Source organism: Solea senegalensis, linkage group LG21, assembly GCF_019176455.1.
Source record: "Solea senegalensis isolate Sse05_10M linkage group LG21, IFAPA_SoseM_1, whole genome shotgun sequence".
NCBI lineage: Eukaryota > Metazoa > Chordata > Actinopteri > Pleuronectiformes > Soleidae > Solea > Solea senegalensis.
Window position 1 is genome coordinate 16,797,943 of NC_058040.1, and position 24,182 is coordinate 16,822,124.

General features: G+C 41.8%; 1 protein-coding gene across 2 annotated transcripts; it reads left to right on the plus strand.

Annotated features, from left to right (window-relative positions):
* The first annotated feature begins 61 nt into the window (after positions 1–61).
* LOC122758215 (histone-lysine N-methyltransferase EHMT1-like) lies at positions 62–23,174 on the plus strand. 2 transcript variants are annotated; one of them, XM_044012219.1, is made up of 26 exons: positions 62–676; positions 5,656–5,746; positions 5,830–6,347; positions 6,753–7,137; positions 7,854–8,002; positions 8,617–8,784; positions 9,230–9,316; positions 9,410–9,512; positions 10,155–10,292; positions 10,674–10,966; positions 11,043–11,275; positions 12,252–12,455; positions 13,491–13,573; positions 13,648–13,754; positions 13,827–13,949; positions 14,796–14,897; positions 14,996–15,100; positions 16,463–16,617; positions 17,839–18,009; positions 18,105–18,249; positions 18,794–18,871; positions 19,239–19,354; positions 19,431–19,517; positions 20,137–20,215; positions 21,072–21,247; positions 21,947–23,174. In XM_044012219.1, exons 1-26 carry the CDS (start codon positions 509–511, stop codon positions 22,134–22,136), a joined length of 4,254 nt encoding a protein of 1,417 aa, XP_043868154.1. In that variant the 5' UTR covers positions 62–508; the 3' UTR covers positions 22,137–23,174. The 2 variants fall into 2 exon arrangements, with proteins under 2 accessions (XP_043868154.1, XP_043868153.1); XM_044012218.1 differs by lacking the exons at positions 62–676; positions 5,656–5,746; positions 5,830–6,347; positions 6,753–7,137 and having other exon boundaries at positions 7,906–8,002; positions 12,324–12,455.
* Positions 23,175–24,182: the final 1,008 nt, after the last annotated feature.

Sequence of the window (24,182 nt, forward strand, 5' to 3'; positions counted from 1 at the left end):
TTTGTGACAATGCATTCATTAATTGGCTACAGTTGAGGTGTGAAGAGGATTTAAGCTCCTTAAATGTGAATATTTTCTCGATTATTTGCTCCATACAGCTAAAGAAATGATTAAAACTGACTAACTTCTGATTGTGGACAAAATAGGGAAAGCACTGATCCTCATTTTCTGGAGCAAACAATCCTCTATTAATTGAGGAAATAATAGACAGATTTAGTCGCAGCCAGTCGATATACATGTTTTCCTTGCAGGTTAGCTTACCCTCTAGTTGTGAGTTTGACATGTTTTTCAAAAGCCCTCGTGCTTCTGTTGTGAGACGGTAGACAGAAGGAGACAAACCTCACGGTGTTTGAGTCCAGCTTGTGTTAGTGACAGAGTCTGTTCAGTCTTCACTGGCATCAAGGTCTTCCATTTTAATGGAGGGAACACACTGAGCATGCTCTGTGGAGACCCTCTGAAGAAGAAGAGGGCCGACAGAGGGAGCCACCAGGTCACATGACCGGCGAACATGGCGAATGTGCATGCGGGGGAAGAAAAAGGGAAAAGAAGAACACTCTGTTCGACACATTCTCTTCCCTTTCTCTCTCTCTCTCTGTCTCACTCTCTCACTCACACACACACACACTCTCCCTCTCTTGACGCCTTCTTCTCAATGGAGGCCATGAGAAGAAAGCAGGTATGATGCTTCCTGGAGACGCACACACACGGAAACAGATGCGGCTTTCACACACACAAACACACACCCGTGGTCTGGTCTGTCATTGAGACTCTCAGTGAGATGTTTTCAAGTGATGGTTCTTCAACTGGAGGACTTGACGAGGAGGAGGAGGAGGAGCAGGAGCAGTGCTGCTGTGAGTGTGTTGTCACAGGATTATACAGCACACACACGAGATGTGATGTCACTGTCAGAGTGGGAGACATGGAGGTCTAGACCTCCTCAACATCTGGAAAAGTAGATTTTTATCACCCATTTTCTTTTCATTCCTCCTGCTTTGCTTTCACGTATCCATCCAGGTTAGTGTGCAATAATGATAATCCAGAGGCCTGGATGTGTGACAGGACACGAGGTTCTCATCAGTTTGAAGGATCTAAGCTTGTGCAGATGAATGACTGGCATGTTTAAAAGTAGAGAAGTGACAGGAAGTGAGAGGCAGAGGAAGGATGGAGGTGTTCTGGTGTCAGACTGAGGTCATGTGGTTTTTGCTCTGAGAACATTGAGTAATGGCCCTTTTCCACTCTACTGTTCCGGCACAGCACCTTAGTATCTAGTGTCATCACTGGAAGAGTCACGAGCGCGATGTCCGACACAAGGATCAAATCCAACAACGCTGAACTGTAGATTAAAGTTAAAAAGACTTAAAAATCCTTTAAAAACATGTGTTCATCTCCAACATTTAGCAAAGGAATCGCAAATTCTGAACGATTCTGTGAAAAAAAATTTTTAAGTGATTGATTCAAATGATTCAGTTACGTCATGGCAGTTTTCATGCAGACGTTGCTATGACAACTCCGCCCATGTTGAGAAGGTACTACAGCCACGGAAAACCAAACCAAGTAGAATGGAGTAGAGCCGTGCCGTGCCAGAACTGTATCGTGGAAAAGTGTCATAAGGTCAAGTGTTTATTTGACTTTCCTTGTGAAGAAAACGTCCATTTGCATCAACTTGACTTTGTTAAAGGTTGTGCAGATAATGTTGTCTTCATTAGTCGTTCAATTATTGTTAATGATTTGATGAATCAGTGTGAGTTCCTTTGCTCCTCCATGACAGAAAACCAGTGCCAGGACAAACTGTAACATTAGACATTTAAAAACAAATAATGCAAGTGTCAGCTTCCTAAAAGAGAGCGTTCTTTGGTTCAGTTGTGTTTTCTGTAGAAACTAAAGATATATGTTTTACATGTTGTCATTGTCCGACACTGATGGACCGTGATATCATTTCATCACGGAGGTGACTGATGACTGATCACCCCAGCGTGAAAAAGATCCTCAGCTGCAGAACTGCTCTGATTTATGCAGATTTACTTCCTGAAGAAGATGAGAAAGACGGACTTCTGCTGCACATGATTCATATTTATGTGTGTTTTTTTCTTTTCTTTCCTCGTGACGTAGAGGGTAATCCGACCTCTTCAGGCCTCTTGAAAGAATCCAAGAGCTGGAAAATGACCGTGGTCAAAGCAGCTCACAGGAACGATATCAGAGTCATTAAAAGAAAGATCTCAGAATTCCATAGTGTTTTTGCTTATGAATAAGTGAAGAAAGGATTGAATCAAAACCAGAGGACACCATCATTTTGGTTTGGTTTTATTTGTGAGCACCTGGTTTTTGGACGAGCATACCATTCACCTTCTTTGTCTTTTATAAAGAACGGCAGCTGTATTCATGAAGAGAACAGATGGTGTTTGACTGATATTGCCACCACAGTGGATTGTCTGTGCGTCATTACTGTAATTCTTAAGAAAGGGACAGTCAGACTGTGATGTTTTGATATTTGTTGGAGAAAGAAACATCTGAAGAGAAAGATCATTCTGTCACACTGTAGAATTTTTATCATCATAACATCTTGCACTTATTTTTTGCGACGGATTGTGCAGCGTGTTGTTGTCTGTCGGCCGCAATCGGGACGAGATAAACATCTCTGTCGTCATCCTTTGATTCTTCTTTCTGTTCCTGTTTTTGTCCCGGTGTGAATTCATGTCTCGACACCGTGATCAAATCCAATGAATTTCACTCACTCATTCATCATGTGTTTGTTGAGACTGCGCTCGTGCTGTGCCGTCATCTCAGGTGATTTAGGGTGTGTGTGCGTGTGTGTGTGGGCATTCTTTGTGCAACAGCTGATTATGTAATGTCTTCTTTAGCTCCGGCTGGTTTTCAGCAGGTCACGGTTGTCCAGGTTAGGCCTCGTCACACATGCCAGCTTCAGACGGTGAAATCTTGGCTTATCAGTCAAGGGGAGACGACGATGAACAAAGAAAAACGTCAACAAACAGGAAAAACATAATCACCAATCTTTAGTTTGTGGCTGTTAGGAGACAGTTGTTGAGGACATGAGGAGTGAACTGTTTAAACACTGGTGGTTTCACATCTTTTTACCACTGAAGGCTCCTGATCACTTCTCATTGTGGAGCCTCTCTCTCTTTTTTAGCAGCAGCACCAAAATCCCCGTCCATCCACCAGCCTCCAAGTCCTTACGTCCTCCATCTAGTGGAAAAGTGCTGCAATGGCCTCGCTGTGTCAGTAAACAATCTGGTTTTGCGAAATGGCGGAGATCTGCAGACAGGCCTCTCTGTCTCCCATCCCCCCTCTCTCTCTCTCGCTCTCTCTCTCCTTTTATGTCTCATGTGTGTCTATTCCACAGTCCGCCACGAGGGGGAGGGATTTCTCCTGTGTGTCTCATGGATTTTCCCCTTCACCTCAAACCAAATACAAACTTAGGAACTCTCGACAGGTTCCAGGTTCCTCTGTCTTCAGCCTCGCGTCCTGTGTGATCACCGGGTTCTCTGAGAACCACACAGGTGGTGGTGTTGGTCTCCATCGGTAGACTCACACACGCCGGCTTGGGTCACATGACCTGATGTTTTGGCTCTGGGACTCGTGGAGACACGTTTGGGGAGTTGTGTCGTGATGGTTGAAGTCAGTTGGGGCCTGGGTCGTCAGGAGGATCCGAGTCGGTTGTCGGGGGTGGGTGGTTCTTGTCAGTCACTCTGAGACTTGTAGGTCTTTGTGATTGGATCAGTTTGAAGGGGAGAAACAGTTTTTTCATTTATTTTCTCACCACTCTTTGACGGGGTCTGTCAGCAGATACCTGAGTCTGTGTCTGTGTTCTGCCGGGTATGCGAGTTCTGCCTCATGTGAGGTCAAAGAGTGCCTTGATCTCTGATCTTCAGGGCTGCTTTTGCTCTGCTTTATGGACAATTTGACCCAGAATGTGTCAGATTTGGACAACCAAAGCGTCACAATGAGGATTTCAGTTTTGGGCCTTATTTTTATGAATCCCGGTGTGACTGAGCCTGGGAGTTTGACGAAGGCCTTCTCTGAAGACACATTTCCTGTTGTTTCCTCTTCAGCTTCTCCCTCCTGTACAAAGATTAAAGTCTGTGGGTGGAGGTTGAGTTTTCCTATTGACGTCGCTCCATTGGCTGTGACTGTATAAAGAGAAAGGACAGACAATGAAAGTGTCTCTGATCTCACTCTGACAGAAGCCGATGAATGAAACTCACTCTGTGGAATCTGTCGAGCCGACGACTATTAAGTTTAAAGTAACCTTATTAGGATTAAAGTGAGATTAGCATGGGTATGGCTGCTACCAGAACATGAATTGATTGATACATTGATTCTTTTTCAGTCAGAAGGATTTGTTTAATTCAGCATCATCGAATTGGAATCCCCCCAAAAATACTCAGTTTACAGTGGAATAAACCGGCAAACCCCCATTAGAGGAACAACAACAACAACAAGGAAATAGAGTTTTCAAGAAGGAGGTCGTCAAGAAGAAGAGGAAGGCAGTTAAAGAAGGCAATAATACATTAGTGATCCAACTGACAAAACATTTGATTGTTTATTGTCATTTCCTAACATTATACCTTCTTAAAGCAGTTGTCGTACAAGGACAACCTTCTTTTTTACAGGATTAGGTCGAGTTATCTCCCAGTGAATGATCATTACAGATGTTACCCAGATATTTATCAACAACCTTGACCTAAAACTGTTCAAACATACAGAATACACTAATAAATCAGGCAAATCAGAATGTTTTTGCCTTAATTCGGGTTCAAATAGAACATATTTATATTAAGAAGTCATCAGAATTTTATATATATATACAGTAATGGAATTTAAAAAATGTGTTATTCTTTGCTTATCAGACCATTTTATTTACAGTCTGCAGGCGTCTTATAACAAATGATTTGTCATATTCACACGAGAGCAAAGCTTTTCTGGGGAAAAACTGACAAATCTTTCTGTTCAGTGGTTTTTCTGAGCTCAAATGTTTCAGGCGACGCAGCAGAGAGTGCTTCTTTTGAACCTTCCTGAAACACTGACAGTGGAGCAGTGGTGCGCCATTCACTGCTGCTAAAATAACATGCAATCGTAATTTAAGATACAAAAGACAGAAATAGTAATTATCTATAGTGATTTTTAGGCCATTTCATTCAAAGCCAATTTGACTTTGATCAAAAAATCATTCAAACTGAATCATTGTGGACAAAAACAAGACGTTTGAAAACATCGTCATTTTAAACTTCTCTGAAGTTTTAACTGATCATTAATTGCAGGCAGCTGATTGACGACAAATAATTTAAAAATCTACATTTAATGCAGTGCAATTACAGTATAATATACAGTATTTTCAATATAATAATCTCTGCTTTATCCTTCACTTGAAGGTTCGGGCGGGCGCTGGTGCCCTATCCCAGCTCAATAAAATAATGCATATATTAAATACATCAAACAGGCCATCAACAAACCAAAAACAACGTTTTGTGACTTAGCAACGTTTAAACTTGGATCAGGGTCAATTTGACTCATTTTAGTCATCTTTGGGGTAAATGTGGCTCATTTTAGTTACTATTGTAGTTGGTCTGCCTCTAATGAGGTTGTAATTAGTGTAGATCTTAGTGACACTGATATATTTAATCTGTCTTTTTCCTCCAGCCGGCTGGACTACTCACGGGCAGCGTGGATAAAGGTGCATCTGTGAAGAAAGAGGGACTCGATGCAGCAAACATCAGAGCGGAACAGTCAGGTACAAGTAAAAAAACAACCCGTTAGAATGTTTTTGTTGACATATTCCATCTCATCACGAGTGTCTTTGCTTTTGTCCCACAGATGGAGAAACAGAGTTAGCGGCCAGATTAGCCTCCTCCCCTGCAGCAGAGACGATGCTCAACGGCGTTGAATGTGACGACATGAGGCACAAGAGCCCGTCGCACCACGGCTCCACGACGGGCAGCAACAAGACTTTACTGCTGCTCAACGAGAACGGCGTTCCAGACACGGAGCCACCTCACGGTTCTGTTACTGGAAGCAATGGATTCATTCTCACCCAGCAGCAGCAGCAGCAGGACGGCAGCAGCAATGTAGCCATGCCAGGTTTAGGAGTTTCCCCTCACAGGACTAACTGCTTACCTTCGGGTCCAGCAGCGGGGGGACACACGGTCAAACCGGCCTCGGTGTCAGGGACTACACAGACTTCAGGTGCATTAAGGACTGACCCCAGTTCGGGGACTACGTTGGGACAGGGTTTAACGGACACTAAAAATGGCACAGCTCCATCTCCTGCTCCCGTTACCGTTCACAGAGCACGCAAGACCATGTCCAGGCCTGCTGTTAGCCCGGAACAGAAGGTAAACAATCCCATTTCCCGTCTATTAATCACAATCTTTAACACTTTATTTATCTTTGGGAACCAAAAGCTTGCTGAAATGGTAGCAAACACTTTTAATCAGGTGAGCAAGTGAACTGAAAAGAGGTTTCTAAAAAGCTCTTTTCATTGTAAACGGGTGATTAAAAATTTTAAAATGGAACTTTTGGCAAAAAATCAGAATCAGAATTCACATTTTACGTTTACTAAAGTACATTTTACGTTTAGTACATTTTACGTTTACAATATCACATTTTACGTTCATTAAAGTACATTTTACATTCATTAAATTACATTTTGCATTTATTTATACCCTGATTTACATGGCTGTGCTTGTAAGGTACTTGTATTTTGATCTAAAATCTTCTTCGGATCTTGTCGCCCGCAGCTTCTTAACAGGGAACTAAGAGAAGCACAAAGTGCCAAAGCTGAGAAAATGGAGACTCAAGTTGCTCCTGTGGTGCAGAAGTCCTCACCGCAGTCGTCCTCACAGAACCATCTACCTCAGAATCCCCCAGACATGCCAGCTTCAGCACACACCACGTCATCTGCTTCACCAGCTCCTCCTCCTCCTCTTCCTTCTTCGCCGCCTCCTCCCCCTCTGGCGTCATCTCCTCCTCCATCTACAGCTCCAGCTCTGCCTTCATCTCCTCCTCCATCTACAGCTCTGGCTTCAGCTCCTCCAGATCCACCTCCAGCTCCAGATCCAGCTCCAGCTCCAGCTTCACCTCCAGCTCCAGCTCCAGCTCCAGTTCAGGCCAAGCTCACTCTAGGTCGGACAGATTCCTATGATGTAAAGTGATCCAGTAACTGAAAGCAATGAGTTGATTGTAACAGAGCGTCATGTCAGACCACAGTCTCATGGTGCGTTCACACCGAACCTGAGCGGCTGCGGTCGCTGCATATTTGTGTTTAAACAACCTGGGGCTAATGCTAGTGCTAGCTACGTTCATGGTAAAGTGTGTTCCAGTTGTTCACGAAATTCGGAAGTTTCTACTCGGAAAGTCTGAGCAATCTCTAACGCTTATTATCGGAAACATTCTTCGCAATACATGATAATTAAAAATGCACTGTTTGAGTGTATGCTACAATGCTACCATATTTCATGGTTAGACGAGTAAGACTGAGGCTAGCTAATTAGCATGCTTCACTTTATTATTGATGGACATTTTGCTACGTGTCCAAAGTACCGTGTAGCGCACTGGATTTACAAACAATGGCTAGCCTGAGATGCGTTTTCACGGTCAACTTGAAGTCGGGGTCACTCCTAGTTCCGACCGGTGGAAATGGAATGTACGAGTGAACATTTTGCTCCGCCCTCTTCTTCCTAATCAGGTTTCACACTTTGTTTTGGCTTGAAATCTAATATTTCAACTCGAGCAACTGAAGTTAACACTTCTCTCGTTTCTTTGCGTTGACGTTGTGTACGTAAATAAGTTTGCATGGATTTTTGTTGTTTTTTTTGTAAACGTGTTGTTTCCATCTCCAGGGCCGTTCTCAGGAGTACTGTCGTCGCGTAAGAAGAAGAGGAGGATGGGGACGTACAGCCTGGTCCCCAAGAAGAAAACCAAAGTGCTCAAGCAGAGAACGATGCTGGAGATGTTCAAGACCATGCAGCAGTCTCCACTGAGCCCACAGGTCACACACACTGCACTGACTATCCCTAACCAATCCAAGTCTTAGTCTTAAATGAGGTTCTGCCATTAGGACCAGGTTTTGGTCAGTGTTTACGACAGAAAAAGGTCCTAAAGAAGTAATTAAATACACACACACTGAAGTCAACTTTAATTAAATGTAAATGGTGTAATTAAAATGTTCTTTGTTGTTTCACACAGTTTGTTTTCCATTAATACATAATTACTCATGAAAAAGTTCATGTTCAGTAATAATGCCACTGTATGTTTTATTTCTCCTCACTTTATTGTCTTGACTGTTTTTAGTTTGTAACTTTAGTTTGTTTTTTAGCTGTTTTTGTCTCTTCTGTTGTCAAGTGTTTTCCGTGTGTTTTCTGTGTGTGTGTGTTATCGGATATGTCTGTCTGTCCATTCATACACATGTTGGACCCCCTTGAAAAGAAGATGATGGGGTTTATTCTATTAATATGGGTTAGGGTTAGGTTAGGAGCGCCCCCTGCTGTTGTAAGTTAATTCCACTGCTCACAAACATACAAAAGGACCAAACACTAAAATTGAATCAAACATTGAACATGTATCATAGTTCGCGATCATCTCCGTTCTTGTCTCGTCTCGCAGACTAAGGAGGAGGTAGCAAACGTAAACGGGGAGAAGGTGGAACACGCATCCGAGGAGGAGGAGTCAGAGGAGGCGGAGTCAGAGGAGGAGGAAGGTCATCAGGCGACGGAAGACGCCATCGCTGCTGCCGTTCAGGAAACAACATCTGTGTCTGCTCCCGTCTCTCAGGTTTGACGACTCGACACTGCCACCTCTGTCTGGTTTTATTTGTGTCGATGGAGGTCATCAATCGGGAGATAAATTAGCATATTAAAGGGATAGTTCGGGTGTTTTGAAGGCTGGTTGTGTGACTCTAGCTCGACTATGCCATTTTCTAGGAGCTCTGTCCTCGTACTAAAATACAAACACTAGCAGGTTTTCATTCATTAAGTGCAGTGTGTCTAGAATTGGAAACTTTCCATGGGAATTATGGGATTTAATAGTAATTTTCCAACCCTAATCAGGAAGTAAATGCGGACTATGCCAAGGTTTTCAAAGCTCATCCAGACTCAACAAAAACGGTCATCCGTGTATTCAGTAAAAACAGTTATATGTACACACACAATCCCCCAAAACTATTGTCTCAGTAACAAAGATTTGACTTGAGTTCATGTTGTGTCTCATTGTGGTGGAGGTGGGAGACGAGCTGGAGACTGAAGAGTCGGGAGGAGAAGGAGAAGGAGAAGAAGACGGAGAGGAGGAGGGCACGGAGTCCGACATGGTAAGCCCCGCCCACAAACGCTGTGTTAAAGTGCTCTATGTAATCTGTCACTGTGAGTGAAACCTCTCTGTGTGTGTGTTTAAACTTCCTCAGAGCACAGAGTCGAGTCTGAAGAAGAAGTTGAAAAAGAAAATGAAAGGAGACAGTGCGTGGCTGCGACCGTCCAGGAAACGGAAGAGGAGGATAAAGGCCAAAGGTCAGTGCCGTCGTGTCCTGTCGCACACAGTATGTTACGAAACGTACCTATTTTGTCAATTCCGTGTATTTTTTTATCAGTATATCATATTTAGGGGATTTCACAAATGTTCTCAATATAATAAATGTGATAATTATCAATGCAACAGCCTATAACACCAGGAAAAGTCATTACAATATGACGATATAACACCAGACCATGTCTCATGTCACCATATATAGAGATAATATAACGTAGAACCAAATAAATGCACTTTTCAGATGCTTTGAAAACTAAAAAACATCAGCGTCTTGACTTTCTAATGAGCCAAAAATGGATTTAATGCCAAGTTGCGTTCTCCGCACCCTCTGCTGGACACTTGTGGTAATTATTCTACATGTTTTTATGCACTTCTAGGCTGCACAACAAAATTTGTCTGATTAAAAAGTGAACTGAACTGGAGATTAATCAAAGTTATTTGACTAAATACAATATTTTCTGCTTCCTTTGTTCCTCAACAGAAGCCCAGTGTTTGACATTAGAGTTTACAAAACACTGACCTGCACAAATCAATGAATCTAGAAGTCAACACAAACAACCGTCATGTGTAGACCGGAGGTGAATAAAAGCACCGTGTTGAGCATCTCCTGTTCTCCTCCTCAGAACTGGAGCTGGCGGTTCAGCCTCAGGCTTCAGCTCAGGCTCTGGCAGTTGACAGCAGCGAGTTCACACACATTCTCCCTCCTGAGTCCGTCGACCTCAACAAGCCCCAAGAATTGGCCGTTTCCTCGCAGAGCAAAGGTGAGCACATGCCATAGAACTAGTAAATAAAATTCAATCCCGTGTGTTTTTACCCAACAAGTCCTACAGTTTAATTTCATCCACTCTATTTCACGTTTTAAAGGGATAGTTGACAGCCTTTAACAGCTGGAAAATTAAGTTTGTAAACCGCTCACTCTTCAGCACCAAAGTCCATTGAGAAAATCAGCATTTTTAGCTTGTGGCGATTTTTGCTCGACTACTCGTGCCTTGTTTTGTAAATTTGTGTCACTCGGGTTAATCCAAAAGAAGGATTTCAAACACTAGGGTTAGAATAAAGAATAAATAAACTTATTTTAACTGACTATCTCTATGGAGTTTGGTGCAGAGAGAAGTGACACTTACGGTCTTGTTTCTGTGTAGAAACTGCAGAGTCGGCGGCGGTGGTGGTGGAGGTGGAGGAGGCTCAGGAGCTTCCTCTGTGCAGTTGCCGCATGGAGACGCCCAAGAGTCGAGAGATCCTCATTCTGGCGGACAGGAAGTGCATGGCCACGGAGAGCGTGGACGGGCAGCTGAGCCGCTGCCAGATCGCCGTCATGAAGCACGAGATGATGCGTCCGTCCAACTCGGTGCAGCTGCTGGTTCTGTGCGAGGACCACCGGAACGGCATGGTGAAGCACCAGTGCTGCCCCGGCTGTGGCTTCTTCTGCAGGGCTGTGAGTGCACATTCTGTCCACAGACGAACTCCCTGAGAACGTTTCGTTTTTGAGACGTTATTGTTTGATTGTGCAGGGAACCTTCATGGAGTGCCAACCGGACGTCAGCATCTCTCACCGCTTCCATCGCGCCTGTGCCTCGGTGCTGAAAGGTCAGAGCTTCTGTCCACACTGTGGAGAAGAGGCCAGCAAGGCCAAGGAGGTCACCATCGCCAAGGCGGACACCACGTCCACTGTGCCCGCCGTGCCCGTCCATGGACCTGCCACACCCGGAGCGCCCGAGGGAAGAGCAGACACGACCACCGGCAGGTAAACGACCCATTTTTGTAAATGAAAATGAACTTTTAGTGTTAGCATTTATCTAAATATGCGTTTTTTTGTTGTTGAATGAGGTACTGACACAGCGTGACACAGTCGAGGTTCATACAGGTTCTTGAATTTTCATGTTTTGACTTCAAAGTTTGAAAAGTGCTTGAAAATTCTTGAAATTGTGACTGTTTTATAGTTTTCTTATTAGCGGAGGGAATAAAGAATGATTGAGCTTGTGTGTGTGATCATATTGATAATAAACACTATTTTTGGTTGTTTATATTATATAATTCCAGCTTTTATTGTCATTAAAATAATCAAATAACCATTTAGAGTATGTTGTAGCTGAACAGTGCTGGAAACGTGTGGAAATTGACCTTGAAAGTGCTTGAAAAGTGCTTGAATTTTACCATAGAAATGGTGTATGAACCCTGTGTATTGGAAAACCAGGTTTTAGTCACTTTCATCTCTTACATTTCACTGTTAAACAGCGATTCTTTGACTGGAAACTGAAGTTTGTGTTGCTTTTTAAACCTCACCAAACTCCATAGAGAAAATCAGGAGACAGGAGAGGTGCTGGAGAGGTGCTGGTCCACTGCTGCCTCGTGTGGTCACTTTGTGTCACTGTGGTAAATCCAAACAAAGGATTTCAAACGGCAAAGTCATAAAATAACACATTTGAACTTCGTTAAGGAGGCAGCAGTGGATCCACATCTCCTGTGTGGTGTGATGTAAAAATTATGATTTTCTCTATGGTGTTTGGTGTGGCAGAGTTAGCGATTTTACAAAGCAGAACAAACTTAAGTTTTCAGCCAGGAAAGTCTGTCTAACACGGAGATAAAGCTTTAAACATGCTCTGAAGAAAGTGTAGACTTAAGTGGGTTTAGATTTTCGTGAGCTTTTTGTTATCTAGCTAAAATCAGATTCTAGGTTCACAGCTCAGTCCTGTTTCAGTCTCCGTGTTTGTTTATCCCAGCTCCTCTCGTTTGTCGGTCGGGGCCGAGGTCAGCGGTCGCGCCGACAGCTCACTGTGTGCTCGCTCCGACAGTTCTGTCGTCCCTGGCTCGTCCAGGACTCTGTCACTGCAGGCCAGTGTGGTGCCTGCAGCGCCACCTGCAGTCCAGCCAGGAACACCCAGGGAAACTCTGGAGAGCATCCTTGTTGCTCTGGACACGGAGAAGTAAGTGTCACGCTACAAGAGGGCGACCAAATCCTCTGCGAATTTTCACGTTGTCCATTCATCTGTTAGATCGTCGTGAATGCCACATCTGTTCAAATTTAGCACAAACATTCACAAACCTTTGTGATTTTAGTGGAAAAATGTCCAAGATCGTGATCTTAGTGGCCTTAAATTCGTTTTAAAGGTCATGTATGTAAATTTCAGTGTAAAAAGATGTCCGAAAACAAGTTAGCGATTCGATAATAACTTGAGTTTTAATAGATTCCCAAGTTAAATCTACTTTGATTATTGATTTTTGAGGTCAAGTAAATGCTTTTAAGGTTATCATAGCTTCTTAAATGGGAGACTGTTTGTGTTTATTTGCTCTTTTACGACAGAAAACTGAATATCTTTTAGTTTTTAGACCAAAGAAAGTGAAATTTTTGATATTTTGTAAATAATATCATATTATTTGCTTACCCATCAAAGATATTCACATAAATAAAAATCTTTTAAACGAAGCTCAGCTGTTGGCTCCACCAAAGTTAAATGCTAAGCTAACAGCTAAGTCTTCGGGATTGTAAAACCACATTGTGATTTTCTTGTTTTAATGATTTCTTTGTTATGTGGAGCAAATAAAACCAAATTAATTCCCTCAAACAATCAGAAAACTTGTTTTAATTCCTTAAAAAACACTCAAACCCATTTTATCAATTGTCAAAATAGTTGACGTTTAATTTAGTAGTCGATTAATAATGGATTAATCGAGTAATTGTTGTAATTGTATATTTTCAGATTGCAGTCTTGTGGTATAAGAAAGATTCATATAATAATAATAGTAAGAGTTTTTATAAAGAAATCCTGGGTTTTAGGACGCCTTTGAAAGCGCCCTCTGCTGGACAATTTGAGTTTGAACAAGTTTGAACGTATATCTGATTTTCAGAATAAAAGCCCCTGTGTCAAAATGCAACATGCAGTGTGAAACTGTTTATCAGGGGAAGTGAAAACTAACTTTGTGTTGATTATATTTGTCTTTCTTGTGTTTTTTTTATTTAGGCCCAAAAAGCTGCGTTTTCATCCCAAACAGCTTTACCTGTCGGCCAAACAGGGAGAACTCAAGAGGGTCCTGATGATGTTGGGTAAATAAACTCACTCTGTCACCTCTTCTCTGAAGGGTGAGGCTTCCATGTTTAAAATCTCATTTCCCTTCCAGTGGACGGCATCGACCCAAACTTCAAGATGGAGTCCCAGAACAAGCGCACGCCTCTTCACGCCGCGGCTGAGGCAGGATACAAGGACATCTGTCACATGCTCGTTCAAGTAAGAACCACGTCATCTGCAGGTGGGTTCTTATTAACGGACGCAGTAAAAGCCTTGCTCCTCTTCCCGCAGGCGGGCGCCAACCTGGACATGTGCGACGACGACCAGCGGACGCCGCTGATGGAGGCGTGCGAGAACAACCACATGGAGAGCGTCCTGTATCTGCTGAGAGCTGGAGCCAGCGCCACACACAAGGTGAACCACGACAAGACCCATTATGACCACACTGCTGTGGTTTGACCTTTTTTAAACACTTTCAAGAGCAAAAGAGCAAAATAATAACACTTTAACATTATTGGCATCTTTTAAAGCCGTTATAAGCCTTTAGTAAGTTAAATAACAATTTAGTAACGTCATTAATAAGGTTATTAATTCAGATTTTATGCAACGGCCTATAAAGCTACAGTAAATGTCAGTAATAATTGTTAACTATCAGTTAATTAACGTTTAAAGTGTAAATTATTTTCTTTTAGTTAAAGTGTATGAAAGAGTTTTGTGTCTGTAAAGATGAAAACTAGTTTTCCCTTAAGTGACGCTTTATTTATATATAATGGCACGAAATAAAGATTAAATAAGCATACTTTCCTCTTAATGAATGCTCCTTCAGAGCCTTAATGTAATGGGTTAGGGTTAAAATGTATGTGTGTGAGTACAGAAGAAGCTTTACTTAATAAATAAGCATTTATTAATCTTAATTAATGTTCCTTGTGACCTTATTATTGTTCGGTTGGCAACATGTTCCACAATAAGAGTCACAAAGAGCGTAAATAATGGTTAATTATAGTTAAGTAAAGCGTATTCTGTTAACTACCAGTAGCTTTATAAATGCTTATTACCGATGTTATTGAATGTACCTTATTGTAAAGTAAGGGAGAAACAAATAAATATTAGAAATAAATAAAGGATAAAGATGAGAAAAGCGTTCTTATTCTACTTATATTAGTAGCTGTCAGACAAACAAATGTGTCTTTCCCACATATGTGTATTTGATGTTAAAATGTCATAAGTCAGTCTTTAAATGAACCCTTTTGTCGTTGTCAGGATGCTGAAGGATTCACGTGTCTCCACCTAGCGGCAAAGTCGGGTCATTACAACATAGTGGAGCACCTGCTGAACACAGGACTCATCAACATCAACTGTCAGGTCAGTCTGTGCTTTTCTTTTTATTTTACACTGATTTAAGCAATAATATAAAAAGTAAAAGCATATCACTTCTTCGTTGTTCTTTTTTTTGTCCTCAGGACGACGGAGGGTGGACGGCGATGATCTGGGCGACAGAGTACAAACACGCAGACCAGGTGAAGCTGCTTCTGTCCAAAGGAGCCGACATCAGCATCAGGGACAAGGTTTGTCATGTTTTTACTGTGGAATCATCGTTATTGTAGTTACTGTAGTTACTGTTACTGTTATTATGGTAGTTGACACTGTAGTTACTGTTGATACTGTTACTGTAGTTACAGTTACTGTAGTTATTGTTGTTTCTGTTGATACTGTAGTTACTGTTATTACGGTAGTTACTGTTGATACTGTTACTGTTGCTGTTTTTACTGTTATTACGGTAGTTACTGTTGTTACTGTAGTTACTGTTGATACTGTTACTGTAGTTACAGTTACTGTACTTATTGTTGTTACTGTTGATACTGTAGTTACAGTTACTGTTGTTGCTGTTGTTACTGTAGTTACTGTTGTTGTTGTTACTGTAGTTATTTTTGTTACAGTAGTTACTGTTGTTGCTGTAGTTACTGTAGTTACTGTTACTGTTTTTACTATTGTTACTGTTATTGTTGCTGTAGTTACTGTTGTTGCTGTTACTGTAGTTACTATTACCGGTGTTACTGTCACTATAGTTACTGTTGATACTGTAGTTACTGTAGTTACTGTTACCATTGTTGCTGTAGTTACTGTTACTACTGTTGTTACTGTAGTTTTTGTTGCTGTTACTGTAGTTGATGTAGTTACTGTTACTGTAGTTATTGTTTGTGCTGTTGTTACTGTTGCTATAGTTACTGTTGCTGCTGTAGTTGCTGTTGTTACTGTTACCATTGTTACTGTAGTTGCTGTTACTGTTACTGTTTTTGCTGTAGTTACTGTAGTTACTGTTACTGTGGTTACCGTTTTTACTATTGTTACTGTTGCTGTAGTTACTGTTACTGTGGTTACCGTTTTTACTATTGTTACTGTTACTGTTTTTACTGTTACTGTTGCTGTAGTTACTGTTGTTACTGTAACCGGTGTTGCTGTAGTTACTGTTGTACTGTTGTTACTACTGTTGTTACTGTAGTTTTTGTTTGTGCTGTTACTGTTGCTGTAGTTACTGTTATTGTTGTAGTTACTGTTGCTGTTGTTACTGTAGTTGCTGTAGATACTGTTGTTACTGTAGTTATTGTTGTTACAGTAGTTGCTGTAGTTACTGTTGTTGCTGTAGTTACTGTTACTGATTTTACTTTTGTTACTGTTGCTGTAGTTACTATTGTTATTGTAGTTGCTGTTACTGTTGTTTAGTTACTGTTGTTACTTTAGTTAATGTTACTGTTGTTGCTGTAGTTACTTTAGTTACTGTTACTGTTGTTACTGTAGTTACTGTGGTTACCGTTTTTTACTATTGTTACTGTTGTTAATGTAGTTGCTGTTACTGTGTCCTCATGATGGCTGCTCTGCTGAGTCTATGAGTTATGTGATGATGATGATGATGATGTTGTTATTTCCAGGAGGAGAACATCTGCCTCCACTGGGCGGCGTTCTCTGGCAGCGTGGAGATCGCGCAGCTGCTGCTGAACGCTCGCTGCCGCCTGCACGCCGTCAACATCCACGGAGACTCTCCTCTGCACATCGCTGCCCGAGAGAACCGCCTGGAGTGTGTCACGTGAGTTACAGAGGACGACTAACAAACATGAGAAGAAGAAGTTGCATTTGTAATCACTGATATATCGATTTTAGTGTTTGTTTTTTACTAATTAAAACAAGTTTCTCTCATTTTTCTGCTTCTTAAATGTGAAATATCTTCTGTTGTTGCTCCACATAACAAAGAAATCATTAAAACTGAATCATTTTTGTTTGTGGACAAAAACAAGACATTTAAAAACATGGTTTGAGAAACACAGGTCAACATTTTCCGATATTGGACCAAGCAAATGTAATGTTCGCAAATAATTGAGAAAATAATAAACTGATGAATCGTAAAACAACATTTTCCACCTGGAAACTTAAAATAGTTTGCTTGTGTCGATCTGTGTCACCAAAGTCCATCACAGCTCACAGGAGTTGTGGATCCACTGCTGCCTCCATCAGTAACTTCAAATGTGGTATTTTGTGAATTCAGCATTTGAAATTTGTTGTTTTGTTTGACCACACGAGGCAGCAGTAGACCAGCAGTGAGACACAGGATGATTTTCTCTTTGGAGTTTGGTGTGGGAGAATGTGTGTAGGGCTGGGCGATACAAACTAGAAGTCATATCTCGATATTTTTTAGCTGAATGGCGATACTCTATATATCTCGATATTTTTTCTGTGATGTAATTGGGGTTCCCCCCAAATCATTATAGCATATTAGATCAAATGTTTTCCAGAGGCAAACCCTTTAAAAAAAATAAACAAACAGTCCATTATAAGTTTAAGCTACATGCCAAATGTCAGAGGTCAGTGAAATGAAAATGCTCTTTCCTGCATGACAATAATATACAGTAATTAATTCAAAAATACAATACTGTTACAATTTTAACAGAAATAAAAACAGACTTAATAAAATTGGAACAAACATGAGTAGTGTATGTGTGTGTGTGTGGTGCGAACTTGCAGCCTGTGTATTGTGATTTTAACACAAAATGAACTATATCAATACAAGTGATATTGTCCCGTGTTATATCTCGTTTAGAAATATATAGATATATATAAGAAAATATCGAGATATCGCCCAGCCCTAAGTGTGTGCTTTAAAAACGTCAGTTTCCTGTTAGAAAAGTCAGTCTCACAGTGAGATGAAGATGGGAACTTGGTCTTAAGATACTGTAGACTTGAGCTGATGTTGATTTTATTCGGTGAATCTTGTGTTATTGTGGATACAATCATTTTTTCTTTGTCTCCTCAGGCTTTTCCTGTCTCGCGGAGCAGATGTGTTCCTGAAGAACCGTGAAGGAGAGACTCCTCTGGACTGCTGCGGTCACAACTCCAAAGCCTGGGCGGCTCTGCAGGCCAACAGGAAGGAGCAGGACGCCAAGAACGCCAGGCCCAGTCGAGCCGAGGAGAAAGTCCTGCACAGGTTGGAAATGACATGGTTATCAGCAGGGGCCCACGCTGCAGTATCCTCTTTGTTGTCAGCCTCTCACTGTGAGACCTGTGTGTCTCTGTGTGCAGCGATGTCGCTCTGGGCCAGGAGAAGGTTCCCATTCCATGTGTCAACTCAGTCGACAGTGAACCTCACCCTGACAACTACAAATACATCGGCGAGAACTGCGTCACCTCCCCCATGAACATCGACAGGAACATCACACACTTACAGGTGAGTAAGAAAACTCGGGCAGGTGTGGCACGGAATCAAATCCATGTCAGCTTACATCTGCAATGTCCTAAAAATATGTTAGACAGCTGTTTCTGGCAGGAAACCAAAGTTTATATAAACCCACACCAAACTCCAGAGAGAAAATCAGCGGTTTTAGCTCGAGGGGACACAGGAGCTGCTGTCTACTGCTGGTCTACTGCTGCCTCGTGTGGTCACTTTGTGTGACTGTAATTCATTCGAACAAAGGATTTCTAATGCCCGAATGTTACAAAATAAGACGTTTGAACTTACTGATGGAGGCAGCAGTGGATTTAACAACTCCTGTGTGCTGTGATGTAAAATCAATGTTTTTCTCTATGGGGTTTGGTGCAGGGAGAGGTTTACGGTTTACAGAGCGGACACAGACTTCAGTTTCCTGCTGGAAATGTCTGTGTAACAGTGAAGCTGAAGTGGCAAACCCTTAAGAAATCCTAAACTATCACTTAAATAATCAGTTTTAAGTGTTTTACTGTGTGAATTGACAGTTTTTCTTCTTTTTTTGCAGTACTGTGTCTGTAAGGAAGATTGTTCAGCGAGTATCTGCATGTGTGGACAACTCAGTCTGCGCTGCTGGTACGACAAGGTGAAGACTTTTATTTACTGTTTTTATTGCACTTATTTCTTATGCTTCTTTCCAATAAAACTGGCTGATGCCGTCACCAACACACGTTTAAGGATTTTCTGATGATTTGTTGAGATCAGAGTTTGTCCACAATAAGATTCATGAGCCTGCAATCGATTCATTTCACACAGTTACCTTTATATTGACTCACCCATGCAATTAAATCGGTTTTATTTGAGAAAATTCACTGTTCCACAAGCCGTTTACAAAAAACAGAGATTGTGAGATTCAGACTCTGTTAATCTCCTCTAAACAACACAAAAGTACGAAGAAGAAGAGGTTTCTAACCTGACTGAAGTGGTAAATGTTGTTAAAATCTTGCGTTCAGAACGGTCGTCTCCTCCCTGAGTTCTGCCGTGAGGAGCCTCCGCTCATCTTCGAGTGCAACCACGCGTGCTCCTGCTGGAGAACCTGCAAGAACCGCGTGGTGCAGAACGGACTCAGGTAAAATTCTTCTAATGTTCTGCACACTTTCCTGCAGTTTAGATTTTTAGATATTTTCTTTTTATGGCTCTTCCAGGACCAGGCTTCAGCTCTTCAGGACCAGTAAGAAGGGCTGGGGCGTGCGGGCCCTGCAGGACATACCACAGGGAAGCTTCGTCTGCGAGTGAGTCCACTCTTCACAGCTTTTCTGAACTCGTCTGCTCTGTGCTGTGGTTACGGAGCTCCCCCTTGTGGCTCTTCAAAGTACTTCACCAGGACTCAGTCACAAAATAAACTTTGATGGGAAAATGTTGTGAAACAAACTCACAGTTATTACAGTGTCGTAACAGTAACTGTGTACAAATACTTTGTTACTGTTCATTACAAAATCCACCTATCAGTTCTTTACTTTGTTATTTTACTACATTTCCTCTAACTCTCTCTGTTACTCGTTACGAGTCATTTCCTGGTCACAAACGTCAAAACAAACGTTCAGTTATTTTAAACAAGACGAGTAAAATAAAGACATTTTTTTATCAAATAACGATGTTTTATTTTGTGTGAAAAACATCAGCAGTTTTTCTATGACTGAGCAGAACTATTCAACTTTCACGTCTGTTTATTTAGATTTAGATTTTAATCTTTAACTCTTGGATTAAACGTCGCCTTCAAAGGTGTGAGAAAGAAGAGAACGTGGCAGATTAAGCAGACAGGCTTAATCTGTACCACTAAAAATAATCCAGGCTCAGGAAGTGTCTGACATGTCGTCCTCCTTTTTTATTTTTGGTGTTTTTCTTGCACAGGTACGTCGGTGAGATCATCTCTGAAGCAGAAGCAGAGATGAGGGAAAACGACGCCTACCTGTTCAGCCTGGACGACAAGGTGAAACACACTCTCGCTTTCCTCAGTCTTTCCTCAGTCTTTCCTCAGTCTTTCCTGATTCCTTCCTCAGTCTTTCCTGATTCTTTCCTCAGTCTTTCCTGATTCCCTCCTGATTCTTTCCTCAGTCTTTCCTGATTCTATCCTCAGTCTCAGTCTTTCCCCTTCCTCAGTCTTTCCTGATTCTTTCCTCAGTCAGTCTTTCCTGATTCTTTCCTCAGTCTTTCCTGAGTCTTTCCTGATTCTTTCCTCAGTCTTTCCTCAGTCTTTCCTGATTCCTTCCCCTCAGTCTTTCCTGATTCTATCCTCAGTCTTTCCTCAGTCTTTCCTGATTCTTTCCTCAGTCTTTCCTGATTCCTTCCTCAGTCTTCAGTCTTTCCTGATTCTTTCCTCAGTCTTTCCTGATTCTTTCCCTCAGTCTTCCTGATCTCTTTCCCTCAGTCTTTCCTGATTCTTTTCTCAGTCTTTCCTGATTCATTCCTGATTCTTTCCTCAGTCTTTCCTGATTCTTTCCTCTTTTCCTGATTCCTTCCTTATTCTTTCCTCAGTCTTTCCTGATTCCTTCCTGATTCTTTCCTGATTCTTTCCTCAGTCTTTCCTGATTCATTCCTGATTCTTTCCTCAGTCTTTCTCCTGATTCCTTCCTGATTCTTTCCTCAGTCTTCCTGATTCCTTCCTGATTCTTGTCTTTGCTGATTCTTTCCTCAGTCTTTCCTGATTTTTTCCTCAGTCTTTCCTGATTCTTTCCTCAGTCTTTCCTGATTCCTTCCTGATTCTTTACTCAGTCTTTGCTGATTCTTTCCTCAGTCTTTCCTGATTTTTTCCTCAGTCTTTCCTGATTCCTTTGTTTCTCCTCCAGCCACAGGACCTGTACTGCATTGACGCCCGTTTCTACGGCAACGTCAGCCGCTTCCTCAACCACATGTGCGAGCCCAACCTGTTCGCGTGCCGAGTGTTCACGACGCACCAGGACCTGCGATTCCCACACATCGCCTTCTTCGCCAGTGAAAACATCAAAGCTGGAGAGGAGCTCGGGTCTGTGGATTACTTTGTTCTCCCTTTGTTCACAAAATGTCTCGCTCTCCCTGCACCAAACCTCATAGAGAAAGTCAGCAATTTAAGCTCACAGGGACACACAGGTCCACTGCTGTGTCTGCCTTGAAAGTGCTTGAAAAGTGCTTGACTTTGATCATGGAGAAGGTGTTTGAACCCCTGTTTAAAGGAAAACCAGATTTTTAGCCACTTTCATTCCTTACATTTCACTATTAAACCTTTTTTCTGACTGCAAACTGACTGGTTCTCTCGCACCAAACCCCACATAAAAATCAGCAATTTAAGCTCACGGTGACACAGGAGCTGCTGGTCTACTGCTGCCTCGTGTGGTCACTTTGTGTCACTGAGGTAAATCAAAACAACAAATTTCAAACACAGAATTCACAAAATGACAGATTTGAACTCGCTGATGGAGGCAGCAGTGGATGAACACTTCTGTGTGACTGTGTTGTTAAAACGCTGATTTTCTCTATGGGGTTTGGTGTGGGAGAGTGAGCAGTTAAAAAACTTCATTTTCCTGTGAGAAAAATCAGTCTAATGTTGAAATAAAATACTAAAATCATTTTAAATCTCGTGAAGACTTTATGTAAGTTAATATTTTTTGTCTTGTGTCTAACCACACTGACCACAGGGGGGCGCTGAATATGTTTTTCAGTAACTTTGACACTTCTCTTGTGGCAGATTTCACTACGGCGACCACTTCTGGGAAGTCAAAAGCAAACTCTTCAACTGTGAATGCGGCTCGTCCAAGTGCAAGTACTCGTCGGCGGCCATGGCGTCGCTGCAGGCCGACAGCACGCCGGAGGAGCAGCAGCAGCCCACGGCGTCACCTGACACCAGCTCTTCCAACAGCCCGCCCAGGCCTTCGTAAACACGCCCCCTCACACTACCGTTCACCTACACGCACAGGACCCACGGACACACCAGGGGGCGCCGCTGGCGTCCGAACGCACGATGAACTTTGTTTGCTGTTGACTTTGAACTGAAGTGATGCTCGGACCATGAACGCACAGTCACTGCTCCGTTATTCCACCTGCTGCCACCTACAAACCCAACAGCAGGGGGCAGTGTCGCACATTGCCGGACATGGACATGATTGCGAACAGTCTTTTACATTTCGTTAATGTCGTTTTAGTGAGCGAGCGAGGGAGGGAGAAATGATGCACGTTTTTCTCATCACTTTGTCGTACAGTTGCGACAAAAAAAGGAATTTGGCTGCGTCGAAAACTCGTTAATCACCAAACCATTCCAGCAAACGTTAGCGGATAAATGCGGGAATTATTTTTCTTCCTTTTCTTTTTTTTGTGTCACTTTCTTGCCGTGTTTTTGCGACCGAACGTCCGACGTTTGCTTCAATAAAAAAAAATATCAGAAAAGTGATTTTTTTCCTGAGATAGGACGACGCTGTACCATTCCTCACACACGAGGCATTTCTAGTTTAAATACAAAATAAAGTGTGAAGGAAGGAAAAAACTTTTTTTTTTTTTTTTAAAGCATGTGTCGTGATTTTTTGCCACAATTTTGGACGGAAATGGAGATTTAAAAAAAGAAAGAAAAAGAACTATATGGTGCTGACAAAGGTTTTTACTTTTGTTTTACATAGTTTGTAAAATAAGAACATTTTACGTTTGTTTTTTTAATCGTAGTCGCTGTAGATTTTAATTTTGTCTCATCTCTCTTTTTGCCAACAGACGCCAAAACTTGTCTTTTTAAATGTTGTTAGTAAACGCAGTGACTGTTGTGCAGAGTTTTTGAAGGTGTAAATGAGGAGGGAGGGAGGGGAAGGAGGAGGAAGAAAAAAAAGGGTCTAAAAATGCACTTCCTCTTCATTCTGTTACATATTTCTGGACCGTGAACCATTCATCTTAAATTGGTTGTACCTTTTTTCAATAAATTTATTACTAATCCATTTATCCTGATGTACTTTCACTGCAAACTGAATTGTCTCCTTTTGTAAAACTACTCACTTTCCCTGCACCAAACCCCATAGAGATAATCAGCGATTTTAACATCGGAGCACACAGGAGTTGTTGGTCCACTGCTGCCTCCGTCAGTAATTTGAAATGTGACATTGATGTGAATTCTGCATTTGAAATGTGTTGTTTTGATTTACCTCAGTGACACAAAGTGACCACACGAGGCAGCAAAATACCAGCAACTCCTGTGTCAAAGTGAGCTAAAAACTATGCTTTTGTCAATGGAGTTTGGTGTGGGAGAGTGAATGGTTAAAAAACTTTACTTTCCTGTTCGAAGGCATGACTAATGGCCTCTTAACAAGAAACCATCCTTTTAAAATCAATGTCAACTTAAGTCTATAATATCTTCAGAATTATTTTGTCACTTTATTTCACTGTTAGACGTCGGGGTTTTTTTTCAGGAAACTGAATTTTGTCTCCCTTTTGTAAAACTACTCACTTTCACAGGAGTTGCCGGTCCACTGCTGCCTCCATCACTATCTTGAAATGTGTTATTTTGTGAATTTGAAATTTGTTGTTTTGATTTACCTCAGTGACACAAAGTGACCACACGAGGCAGCAAAATACCAGCAACTCCTGTGTCTAAGTTCTGACTGATTTATCCTGATGCGTTTTCCCTGCTGCATGTTTTATATCATCTCCTGAAAATGTCTCAGGTGTTTCAGGGGGGATTTTTTATTTTTTATTTTTTTTATCTCCACACGCGAGGAAATATGTTGCCGCCGACGCCCTGAAGTCACGACGACCTCACAGAAAGGGAGCAGCGGCTCAGTTCTGACAGACGTGGCGCTCACGTGTGAGAGCAGCTGTGGCGTCTTTAGCTCGACTCACACTTCCCACTCTGCTGCTTCAGTGAGTTTAAAGCCACAGCTCGTTCCAAACTGTCAGAGGATACAACTGTTTTTTGTTTTTAAAAGAAATATTGAACATTATTTGTTAGG